The sequence below is a fragment of the Adelges cooleyi genome, unplaced genomic scaffold, assembly GCF_023614345.1.
Source record: "Adelges cooleyi isolate 19-005CV unplaced genomic scaffold, UGA_ACOO_1.1 ACOO_flye_CR_arks_rails_tigmint_CR_PRNA_651, whole genome shotgun sequence".
In the NCBI taxonomy this organism is placed as follows: domain Eukaryota; kingdom Metazoa; phylum Arthropoda; class Insecta; order Hemiptera; family Adelgidae; genus Adelges; species Adelges cooleyi.
The window spans coordinates 4468912-4480502 of NW_026096352.1; the positions used below are offsets into that span (position 1 = coordinate 4468912).

Here is an 11591-nt window from a genome sequence, read left to right on the forward strand (position 1 = left end):
ATCGAATATTTAGTGATAATCGATAAGTAAAACAATCGATAATTAATATCGATAGTTGAACATGAATAGGTAGACAACCGTCAGTAGCGCTTGTGTCGCTATTTCATGGCGATAACGGAGAGTGCACTTTCTATTTAATCTCTTTTCTATGATCGCGATTGGCATCCGCGAGTAAAATATGATAAAATAAAATGTGATAACAAATTATATTAGGGAAGGTGGATTTGTATATTTATTAATCCTCCTTGATATTAGGGTAAAAGTCTAATCTAAGGTGGGGATGAACTGTGATCGCGACCAGTGTCTCTCATTTTGTAATTTGTAACCGGCTTAAGTATTTTAAGCGAATTTTTTAAAAGTACAACGGGTTACTTTTTAAGGGAAATCTACACCGATTTGGGCAATGTGTCCAACATGAAGACTAGAAGAAGTCTTCATAGTGTCCAATCATACGCTCGAAATTCGAATGAATATTTACCAGGCCCCGGACACTGATAAGTGATAAAAATTAACACGGGGAAGATACTTATCACACAAAAACGCGGCGGTCATCTTCTTAAGTCTACACCACTATATTGTTATGTCTAAACATTATTATTTTCAATTGTGTATAGATATAACACATTTTACTAAATAGGTCTTTACAAAATGGTCGTCACTTTTTTGTTCACCCTTCTGATTTTATATATTCTGTGTATTTACCCCCATTGCATCTACCTACAGCCGACTACCACGCTCGCGCTCCTATGACCGCACAAAAATTATGTTATCAAATAATTGTTGTCTTAACACTTTACTCTTTGTACTTTTGTAATATAAAATATTAAGTCTCGACTCTAGCTTAAGATTACCCAACAGTCTGATTTATAAAAGACTGATTTAAAAAGTTAGTTTTTTAACGTTTATTCGTTTTTACTAAAAATAATATTAAATAAAGTTAGTGATTTTGTAGCTGTAAGTTATTTGAGCATCTAGATAACAGAGCACTGACAGTTGGCCTGTTTGTAGCTGTGTAATTGTGAGTACCAAGTAAAACCATAATTCATTTTATAGTATTTTTCATGTGACTAACAATTCGTATTTTATACAATATATATTGTATACTTGTAAATAGACAATCGCTATGGAGTGGTGGAGGGACGAATTCATAATATAATAATAATGTACTGTTCGTAACGCTCTATAGTTTTTCCTTAAATGATTTTTAGACTGTAATATATTTTTACCAATTTAGTCAATAACTCAGTGGCGTAAGTTGGTCATGTTTTACATTTTACTCACCTTCTCCCTCCCCCAATATTTTTTTTTGTATGTATACCATTGTGATGTATGTATAACGTCAAGGGCGAGATACGACACCCAAATCCCCCCCGTAATTACGCCACTGCAATAACTTAATTTTATTCAATAATGCATATTGTTCAAACGATGCATAAGCTATGATGTAAATTAAAACTATTTATATCTAGTTATTTTTGGTTTCAATTTATGTTTCAACAATATTTTTAGTTTTTTAGTTTTTAAATATTTACCAAACATGCAAAATAATAATTGAACTACAAATTAATATTATTTATCAATTATTTGTTGTGTCCAAAAAGGCAACTTATAGTTTAAGGTGCGAGAAAGAACCAAGAATTACAATTGAAACACATAATTGTATTGTAAAAAGATTATGATTAAAGTAGAAGAAGAAAATAAACAGCAACTTTCCCAAGCCTATGAGGAAGAAACTAAGCAATTTTACAATGTAAAATTAAATAATAGTTATATACCAATCCAAAACGATTCTCAAAAAAACATTGATGTCAATACCTACAAGTAATGCAGTATTTAAAATATGAAAACTACATTTTCTTATTAAGAAATAAGCAATAATATTGTGATTAATATAATGTTAGGTATTCCATAGTCCTAATTTTTTTCCCCATCAGTCATAATTTATAAAAATTAAATAAGTCGTCATCCAATTTACTGATGACAATCATTACGACGTTGATTAATTTAACCACATCCCCATTGTCTTACTATATTTTTTAACATATTTTAATTAATATATTTTTTGTCTTTTAGAGTTGACAAATCTAGTATTAAAATTGAGATAGATGAGACAGATGATTGTTACTACGAGTCTATTATCGAAATAGAAGAAAATGAAGAGCTCAAGCAGCAACTTAAAGCATTTGAGGATAATACTAAACCAACGACTAGCATAGTAAAATCAAATGATAGTTGTGCGACAACCCAAAATAAAAACGACATTCAAAAAACATTCAACAGCAATACACACAAGTAATTGCGTTATTAAAAATAGTTGTATTGTAAATACTAATTTACTATATTATAAATAATAATAACATCAAATAACGTTTATTAGCTATTGTTTTTGTAGCCCTTGCCTCAATTATAACAGATTGTTAAATAGAAGTTTTATTGTGAACTGTCTTTTATATTTAAAAATTAAGCCAGTTAATTATTTATGTTGAATTTGATATTAATTTAAGTTTTTTTTTTTTGTAAAACTGCTTATTAATTAGTAGCTGTAGATAATTACTCAAATATTATTAAATAACATACAAATATTTATTATAACTTTTTTCAGGTATGAAAAGTCAATAAATTTGAAAACATATTTATTTGAAAAAGATGCAGACATAACTAAAAAATTATCCAGAATTGGACCTACTGATTTCAAAAACGCATTTGAAATCATTATTAGAGACATTAAAAAACAGTTAATTGTTAAAAGTCCAAGTGGAAAAGATGTTGTTATATTTGATACTTTAATGAGACCACTGAAATTTACAAGTTTTTTAAATATTTTCTCTAGAGGAAATAGCCAGCCAATTATTGGTGTTTTGGTAAATATAAAAAATAACAAAAATGAATATTTAAGTACATTATTAGATGGTTTTACTGAAAATGACAGAATAATAATATTCAATGGAATTTATACTAATCCACCTACTATAATAACAAACAGAACCCCTTATTTAAGAATTGAAGCTGAATACAGTTCTTCAGTTATTATTTTTAAGCATTCTGGAATTTCTTGCAATATAAATGAATGTGAAAATACTTCCAGTACTAAATTTCTCGAAATAAGACCTGAAGCTAGTTCGTCAAAAGGTAACCGATCAACTAATGATAAACAATTGGCAGCAACATCAACAGATTATGAAGAAAATATAATGAACTTGTCTCCAATAAATCTTAAATCTCCTACTGACTTAACACTAGAGGAATCTGTTGAAATGGAATCACTTGTAGATGACTATGTAAATACATCACCTCATCGCCATCAACTAAAAAATAAACAATTAGAAGTACCACAACAAAATAATAAAACAAATATCAACTATTTATTTCCAGTGAAACCTACTAAATCTGCTAATGAATTAACTAAACTTTTGGACCTAGATTCCTCCGATGACGATAATGTAAATATATCACCTTGTCACGACTTATTCAAAAAATCACAACAATCTGTTATTAAAGTATTTTCAAGTGAAGAAATTCAAGAAAAATCTCCAAATATCTTTCAAACCCACAAAAATAACTGTAATTCAGCTATAACAAATTCCTACGGGTCAGATAATAGTTCCAGAAGTTCAGACGGGCATGACAACCTATCTGATGAAACAATGTTTTCACCTGAAACTCGGGACAACTCCGACACTGAATATCTGCCCAAAACAAAAACTAGCAATGAACAACATTCTCTTAAAAATAAATCTATTTCAGATTGTAGATTGATATTTTTTGAACCTTGTGTATATTTTGAAGAGTCTGATTTAGTGATGGGTTATTGCATAAAATGTACTTCTTTCGTTTCTATACCAACACTTATTATCTCAAAACACACTCAAAAAACAGACTATAAATGCCGCATTTGTAATACTTTATTTAAATGTATTACCTATTATTTCAAAATGAATTTCTTGTACGGAGAACATCAAACCGAAGCAATAGAAGTCTGCTGTTACAATAAGTACGCTGAAAAAGTTATAAGCAAATTGGTATCAAAGAAAATTACAGCTGAAGACTATATAAAAGACAATAATAATAAGATGTTAATTAAAAATGCCTTTAAATCTCTTTTACTCGACAAAACTAAACTAACTATATGTGTAGAAAAGTCTATTATCGACAATACATCAATTTTATTGTCGATAGATTTATAATATAATGTTTATAACGAGTTTTTTTTATTATTAAAATAAAATGTTTTTAAGAGTTGAATTTCAAAATAAATAACTCATTAAATTTTATAAATGCGAATTTAACCCTTTTTCCTTGCCAACTAAGAATTTCAACCTGATTTAGCTAATTGGGCTTGTGTATCACTATTGGAACCGATATTAACCATTTTTAAAATATAATACTACTATTTAAGCTTCATAGGTTCACTATTGGTTAGAGGTCATTCTATTTTCACATTCATCAATAGTCAATCCACTAAATGCTAATTAACCAACATTTAGTCATATAACATATTAATAATTATGATTATACTATAAAAGGTGTACTACCCACATACAGAGATATTTTTTATAGAATAACTGTATTTGTACTGTTACAAAAGACAGTACACCAACGCACAAATTAATATGTGTTGTTCTCAACTGTACAGGTGCAGCCACAAATTATCAGTCTTTTTAGTTCCTGCTCAGTTATATTCTATTTTAGAACAAGTATAGGGCGATTTATGATCTAGTCAGTATCTCTTAAAAATGTAATAATAATTTTAGATCAATTTTATTATATATAGTAACATTAATTCCTTTAATAATTTTTATTAAAAACTATGCTTAATACCATATTCTACTTTTGATTTTCAAATGACATTCTAAATACTTTACGATTGTATCACCCGCTACAATATTAGTTGTAGACCCATTTTTTTTTAAAACCACTGTCAAAGATATGCTGTAATTGGGGAAAAAAATTAACTACCAAAAAAGTGAATCCTTATTACTGAACTAAATGCATCACATTTAAACCTTTATATTAAGTTTTTGCAAAAAAAAAATGCCTTATATTTTAATCCATAGAAATGGGCGGTGTGTGTCCTCATAACAGGTAAGTTAAGAAACATTATTACGGGTAAAACGCCCTACTAGTTACAAAATGTCCTATAAAAATCATGACTTGTTAATATTACCATACAAATGTAGTATTGAATAGGCTTTTATCAAGATGAAAGCATTTAAAACTTGTGATAGGATCCTTTATATCACTTTGAAATGTAGCGTGGGACAATAAATAGTGCACATAAAGAGCTCACTATATACTATGCTTCTATTACTCTCTATTTATTAGTCATATCACAGGTTTTTATAAAAATAGTTAATAGTCATTAAATCATCACAAAAATCAGTATTTAACGACATACTGAACAATATAGTTTGAATACAAATGAGGGGAGATCGTTTAAACTGATTTATCAAAATTAAATATTAGTGTTAAAGCAATTATAATTTGTAATACAATTTTATAAATCATTATTTATTAATTTTTTCTTTTTTTTATTGGCGGCTGAACAAATTTGTACACTTTTTTGTTATCGGGTTTGTTCAAATTTTTAAACTTTCCTAAGCCGCCACCACCATGTCGTTTTCTTGGACGAACTGCTTTTGCATTAAGTTCTACCGCTGGAGGGGAAGAAAACCCAAATGACTGAGCTACTTTCACAATATCCAATGTTCCAACATCAAATATCTGTTTGAGATGGTGAGAATCATACGCGCGGACGTAAGATTTAAATGCTTCTTTAGCAGAAATATGTAAAAAATAATTCTTGGCTACAAGTTTTTCAAGTTGTAATTGAATATCTGATATTTTATTCCATGAAAATTCAAATTCGTTTAATGGAACTTTAGCTTTTTTCAGATATTGCAAAAATCCTAACTCTTCTGGTCGCAGAATAAGTAAAGCGTGGCCACTACTACCTTCACCACGAGCTGTACGTCCAACACGATGAATATATTCCTAGATAAACAAAAAATAAATTACATAACAAATATGAAAATCTATTAATATCTAATTTACTTAATAAATAAATGAATGTACACACTTTAGGATCATCAGGTGGGTCATACTGAACAATCCAGTCAACTAACGGAATATCTAATCCTCGAGCTGCTACATCTGTGCACAGTAGTATACCAGTTTCGGCATTACAAAATTGAAAAAATGTAGTTGTACGCTTTTCTTGTTTTTGCTTTCCCTAAATAAAAAAAATTTCCGTTATTTAAAAAAAAACAAATTAAGTTCCATCAAAATACGTTCTACATTAAGAGGACGTCACACACCTGTTATTTTCTATAAAAAACTCGCCTTGCACGGATTAATTTTACAAAGGCTATAATTAAAACTAAGAAACTAAATTTTTACATAACATAGACAACAACATTGTCTGTATTCTATCATCGCCCTTTTTTAAATATTTCAACCAGTTAATGAATAATTAATTAATTAAGAAAGAAAGGAATTTTTTAAAAATGATATAGCGTTAGTTGTATTAGGTATATCGAAAAAATACGGATGATGGAACACAGATAATTTTGTTATAAATAATATGTATGAACTATATATGAAGCTTGATAAAAATTAATCCCCGCAAAGCATTTTTGATGGGGAAAAAATTGTAATTTATCCTATAGACATGACTGTGATAGTCTGACAAAAAAAAATAGCAATCAACAAAGTATCCTCATAACTGTATTAATAAGTATACATTATAGTTCAAACTCTAAGATTTTCCAAAAAATGCCTATACTTTACTCCTTAGAAATGGCCGGTATGGCGTCCTCTTAAGGTAATAAAATGTATTAACATTTAATACATAACTTATTGTACTTTTTGTACAATCAATTATAATTTAATAGGTTAGTTAACAAAATAGTTTTTGACAGTTAAACTTCATTACTCTTTAATAATGCAGAACTTTTGTCAAATTAACTTTTAAACATTTCTAAATATAACTTAAATTAAATGTATGCATTTTACAGATAGTATATATAATATATTTAAATCATTTTAATACGGTTAGAAATCTGAATAAATAAACGAAAAAGTTTACATTTTTAAAAACTATTTTATAACTATATTTAACTAATTGTAAAATAATATGACAACCAGTTTTTTTGTTCCAAGAATGTTATAATGAATAACATTATTAATTTTTTTATTTCAAAAACATAATGAGGGAATTTTTTAAGTTTTTCTATATATTTATTAGCTTATGCATACATTGTCTGTAAGGAATTATACTTACAAGTGTTCTTATTAAATACGTATTAATTTTAAAAAAATGCTGTTTTAAAAGTTAATACATATAAATTAATTACCAAAGAAATGGTAAGCAATAATATCAAAAACAATCAATTTTCAAACCCTATTAACCCCTCTAACTCCTAAAATAGAAGCCTACATTTTCTTAGTATAAATATAGAACTCTTATTTGTTATAACGTTCTCAAAGCAACAAAAATTATTATTTTATTTATTATAATGTTCACACAATTTATGATTTTGGTGAACAAAATAATAGAGCTTATAACAATATATTCTGTTATGTTACGGAACCCTGGTTATTAGCACATTAAGGTATAGGTAGTACTATATGTTAGTTTTATCCCAACAAAAACACTTTGTTAACTCAGTGTAAATAGAAGCTAAGAAAAAAAAAAGAAGTGTTTCAACATCAGCCTTAAAATACGTGATATAATACTGGAACTAAGTCAATACCATAATGTAATATATTTATTTTACACCGTTGTAAACAAATAAAATCAGTTGACTTCCTATCTAGTAAATATAGCACCCGTTTAATAGGGACATAGTAGGATAACTATAGCAGGAAAAAAAATTCAACTTCCGGCCAATAAACTAAATTTTGAATTTTTTCATGACTGGTTTGATATGTCGACTAATTTTATTTGTTTACAACGGTGTAAAATAAATATATTACATTATGGTATTGACTTAGTTTCTATATTATATCACATATTTTAAGGCTGATGTTGAAACACTTCTTTTTTTACTTAGCTTCCATTTACACAGTTAACTAAGTGTTTTTGTTGGAATGTCAGTAGTTTTTTTTTATATTATTATATAATAATATAGTATTAACTGTCAGTATTAGCACTAGCAAATTAACACAGAGACAACACACCACAAGGTACAGCACAATACACAACAATCGCATGACAGTGTAGCTGTAGACATAACAATAGTGGGGACTCCACCGATCCGACCCCTCGCCATCATACACAACGCCTGGCACCGCGCGGTCATCATAATAGTTTATTGACTAAAACAAGTATCTCGAAACCTCAGAAATGTTGTACTATTTTGCTTGTAACTAAGAAAGTATTCAACCATTCAATATGTTAATTTGTTCGATCCAGTCTACTGATATCTCATATGTTCATTACTGTCCAGCCGTTTGCCCAAAAAGTCATTCCAAAATTTATGGGAAAATTTACACGCGTTTAATGGGATTGTGGTACTTTGTGTATAGTGTACACGGCGGTGAGCGCTCGCTATTTTCTTACTTAGCTTCGCGCCACTGCCGTGTCGCTGGATCCCTACATAATAATACAACACACTTGCATTTGAATCCTCAACTGTAACTTTAAATGCTATCAACTCAAAAAATAAATCCAACAACATATAAAAATGTTAACGTGCATGAAAAAAATTGTTGAAGAAAAGAGGTGGGTCAGAGTTAAGGCTAGTAGCATCACAAAAGAAACTATAGGTTTAAAATGTTTAATTCTCTCATTTCGAATTGTTCACACAATGTTTTATTTCATAATTAAAAAAAAAATATATACTCACGTGTATACACATAACAGGCAAGTCGATATAATTGAGTAATTCGTGGAAATATTTCACTGCTAGGCATGAACTAAAGAATACCATTACTTTTTTATTTCTATTTTTCTTTAAGAATGTGAATAACAAAAGAAAACGTTTTTCTGAAGGACATACTACATATCCTTGCTCTAAACCTTCAACAGTTGCTTCATCTTTACTGTCATCTACACCTATATAAATAGGCTCTTTTTTCAATGCAAATGTAGTTAGGGCATCAGTTTTTGGAGTTTTGGTTGCACTAAATAACATAGTTTGTCTTCGTTCTATAAAATATAAAAGAAATTACCAAATATAAAAAGAATTATTTTATTTAGCAGCAATTTACTTGGTAATAAATTTATTATTTGTTTTATTTCTTCTTCAAACCCAATATCCAATATACGATCAGCTTCATCAATGATAAGACACTGGAGATTTTTGTATAAAAAGTCAGGAGAATTTTGCAAATGATCCAACAATCGTCCAGGTGTTGCAACAATGATATTTATGCCTATAAAATAGAAATGTAATACTTAAAAACCTTAAAATTTCATAATTTTGTATGATTATTATTTAATGCCAACATAGACATCAACATTGATAATATTTTTAAATGGGAATATGTTTGTAATATATTAAGTTTTAAATCTTTTACATGTGACCACCATCAACGCATTATTTATCTTCCTAAGTAATCAACCCTTAAGGTTGGTTATACAGCATTCTTCCATACTGATACTCCCTCCACTCTTCTCTGTTACTGGCCATTCTTCTCTCTTCATGCTGTTGACTTGGAATAATAATGTGGTGGTATCCTTCTCCTTCCACATCGCAGTTGACAAGCCAGTACTTGAAATATGTCCAAACTGCCTTCGTCAAATCCTCCCATTGCCGTTAGTTTTGCTGCAAAACTCGCCAATGGTCGGTAGTAGCGGTTACTGCTGCCCCCTGCTACCTCTTTTTAATCGCCTTTTACGATAAGCAGGTGTTACTGTGGGTCTATTCTAATCCCCGACCCCACAGGGGCAGCATTATTTATATAAATAGATATATATAATATCTTAAAAAAATATATATTAATTTTTATCATTAGTGGTGTGAAAGACGAGATTCCAGATAGCTTTGAGGTAAGTAACTGAATGACAAGCCTGAATTTGATTTCTGGTACGGCCATTTAATGTTTACCTTATTTTATGCATTAAAGCTTGTTTATAAAATAAGGAACTTGAACTTATTCTATTTAAAACAGCTTATACGAGCTTGTGGTAAAATTTAACTGAGGACAGGTGGCAGAATAAATAAAAAATGTCAGCTACTCTCTTTTAATTTGCTTCATAACCCCCATAGTATAAAGACACTGTTAGGAACAAATGCACTTTACCGGACACCCTTCTTTTTCGATTTTTTCCCCACTATTCTCCTGTATTATAGTGTTTTTTACACCGATTGCGAATCTAAAGTCAGAATTAGGCGGACTCTTTAGCTATAACTCAGATTCGCAATCCGTGTAATAAACACTATATTATGGCGGGAAAAAAAATTGAAAAAGAAGGGTGTCCAGTAAAGTGCATTTATACCCACCGTTATATATTAGTGAATGCAATTAATTATACAGACTTATATATACCTACTACAAATATTAACAAATTAGAATACAATCAGAGATTTTAAGTCATGAAATACCTTTGGATAACTTTGTAGCTTCTGTTTGTCTGTTAGCACCACCCATCAATAAACCGTAAGTATGATGATGATGTTTCATTAGTTCTTTAAGAACACCATATGTTTGCATTGAAAGTTCTCTTGTCGGGGAAATGATAATAACACCAGTACCATTTCTTGGCATAAACTTTAATTTATATATAAGGTCTACGGCAGGTACTAAAAACGCTAAGGTTTTCCCACTACCAGTTTTAGCTGCTCCCACTAAATCTCTACCTTCTAATAATGGAGGTATGGTCTTTGATTGAATCTCCGTCATGGTTGTAAACCCCATGTCTGCAATACCTTTAAGGGTGTTCTCACATACATGGCCTTCCAAACTAGTGAAATTACGTTCAGCAGCCATGATTTTTAATTCAAGGCTAGAGCCTGGTAATACTGCACAAAAAAAATTATTTCAAACGAAAATAAACTAATGAAATACTGTTTTCTTTTTACTTACAATTGTCATCATTCATGACGTTTCTGAATTGTTATTTTAAACAGAAATTGAATATAAAAACAAATTTTTTTAATATACTTTAATATAATATATACTATATTATGTTACTATATTATTCCATCACAAAATAGATTTTGTCATGTACTATACAAGTACAAATAACAATTTACACATTTGCCAAACAAAAATGTCAATAAACTAACTAAATACTAATAGGTAAGTAGTAAGTACCGGTTATTAAATTTAAGTTACATATTTCATTTTTCAATATATAGGTTATGAAGCAAAGAATTTACACACAGAACCGGACACACGTGACAATAGGTATATTGTATTTGCGTAACCACGGTTCAATATTTACCAAACTGAAAGATAATAATTAACGGTTAATTATAATAAAATACTACTTAAATGGTAGTTTATAATTTACCAATAATAATATTTCACAAATTAGAGACCTTAACTCAAATGGTTATTACTTTTTTTTAATATTAACCTCGGAATCTCAGATTTAAAGTTTTAAAAAATGTCAGAAGGTGATAATTCTATCTTATCAAACTATC

The 11591-nt window shown here is 29.2% G+C and overlaps 2 protein-coding genes across 2 annotated transcripts; one reads left to right on the forward strand and one right to left on the reverse strand.

The window, feature by feature from the left end:
* Positions 1 to 402: 402 nt before the first annotated feature.
* On the forward strand, positions 403 to 4242 carry LOC126844439 (uncharacterized). The gene is made up of 4 exons (XM_050582637.1): positions 403 to 1018; positions 1602 to 1821; positions 2074 to 2292; positions 2603 to 4242. The coding sequence occupies exons 2-4, from the start codon at positions 1676 to 1678 to the stop codon at positions 4182 to 4184; spliced, it is 1947 nt and encodes a 648-aa protein (XP_050438594.1). The 5' UTR covers positions 403 to 1018; positions 1602 to 1675; the 3' UTR covers positions 4185 to 4242.
* A 1041-nt stretch (positions 4243 to 5283) lies between these two features.
* Positions 5284 to 11464, reverse strand: LOC126844440 (probable ATP-dependent RNA helicase pitchoune). The gene is made up of 6 exons (XM_050582638.1): positions 11029 to 11464; positions 10548 to 10964; positions 9211 to 9375; positions 8847 to 9148; positions 6077 to 6229; positions 5284 to 5991 (listed from the first exon to the last, which is right to left on the reverse strand). Exons 1-6 carry the CDS (start codon positions 11042 to 11044, stop codon positions 5512 to 5514), a joined length of 1533 nt encoding a protein of 510 aa, XP_050438595.1. The 5' UTR covers positions 11045 to 11464; the 3' UTR covers positions 5284 to 5511.
* Positions 11465 to 11591: the final 127 nt, after the last annotated feature.

Coding starts and splice junctions, on each gene's coding strand:
- LOC126844439 (XM_050582637.1), top strand. CDS start 1,676: ATGATTAAAGTAGAAGAAGAAAATAAACAGCAACTTTCCCAAGCCTAT. Junction 1,822..2,073: donor ATTGATGTCAATACCTACAA/GTAATGCAGTAT, acceptor TTTGTCTTTTAG/AGTTGACAAATCTAGTATTA. Junction 2,293..2,602: donor TTCAACAGCAATACACACAA/GTAATTGCGTTA, acceptor AACTTTTTTCAG/GTATGAAAAGTCAATAAATT.
- LOC126844440 (XM_050582638.1), bottom strand. Junction 9,376..10,547: donor AGCTACAAAGTTATCCAAAG/GTATTTCATGAC, acceptor TCTATTTTATAG/GCATAAATATCATTGTTGCA. Junction 9,149..9,210: donor AATAATAAATTTATTACCAA/GTAAATTGCTGC, acceptor TATATTTTATAG/AACGAAGACAAACTATGTTA.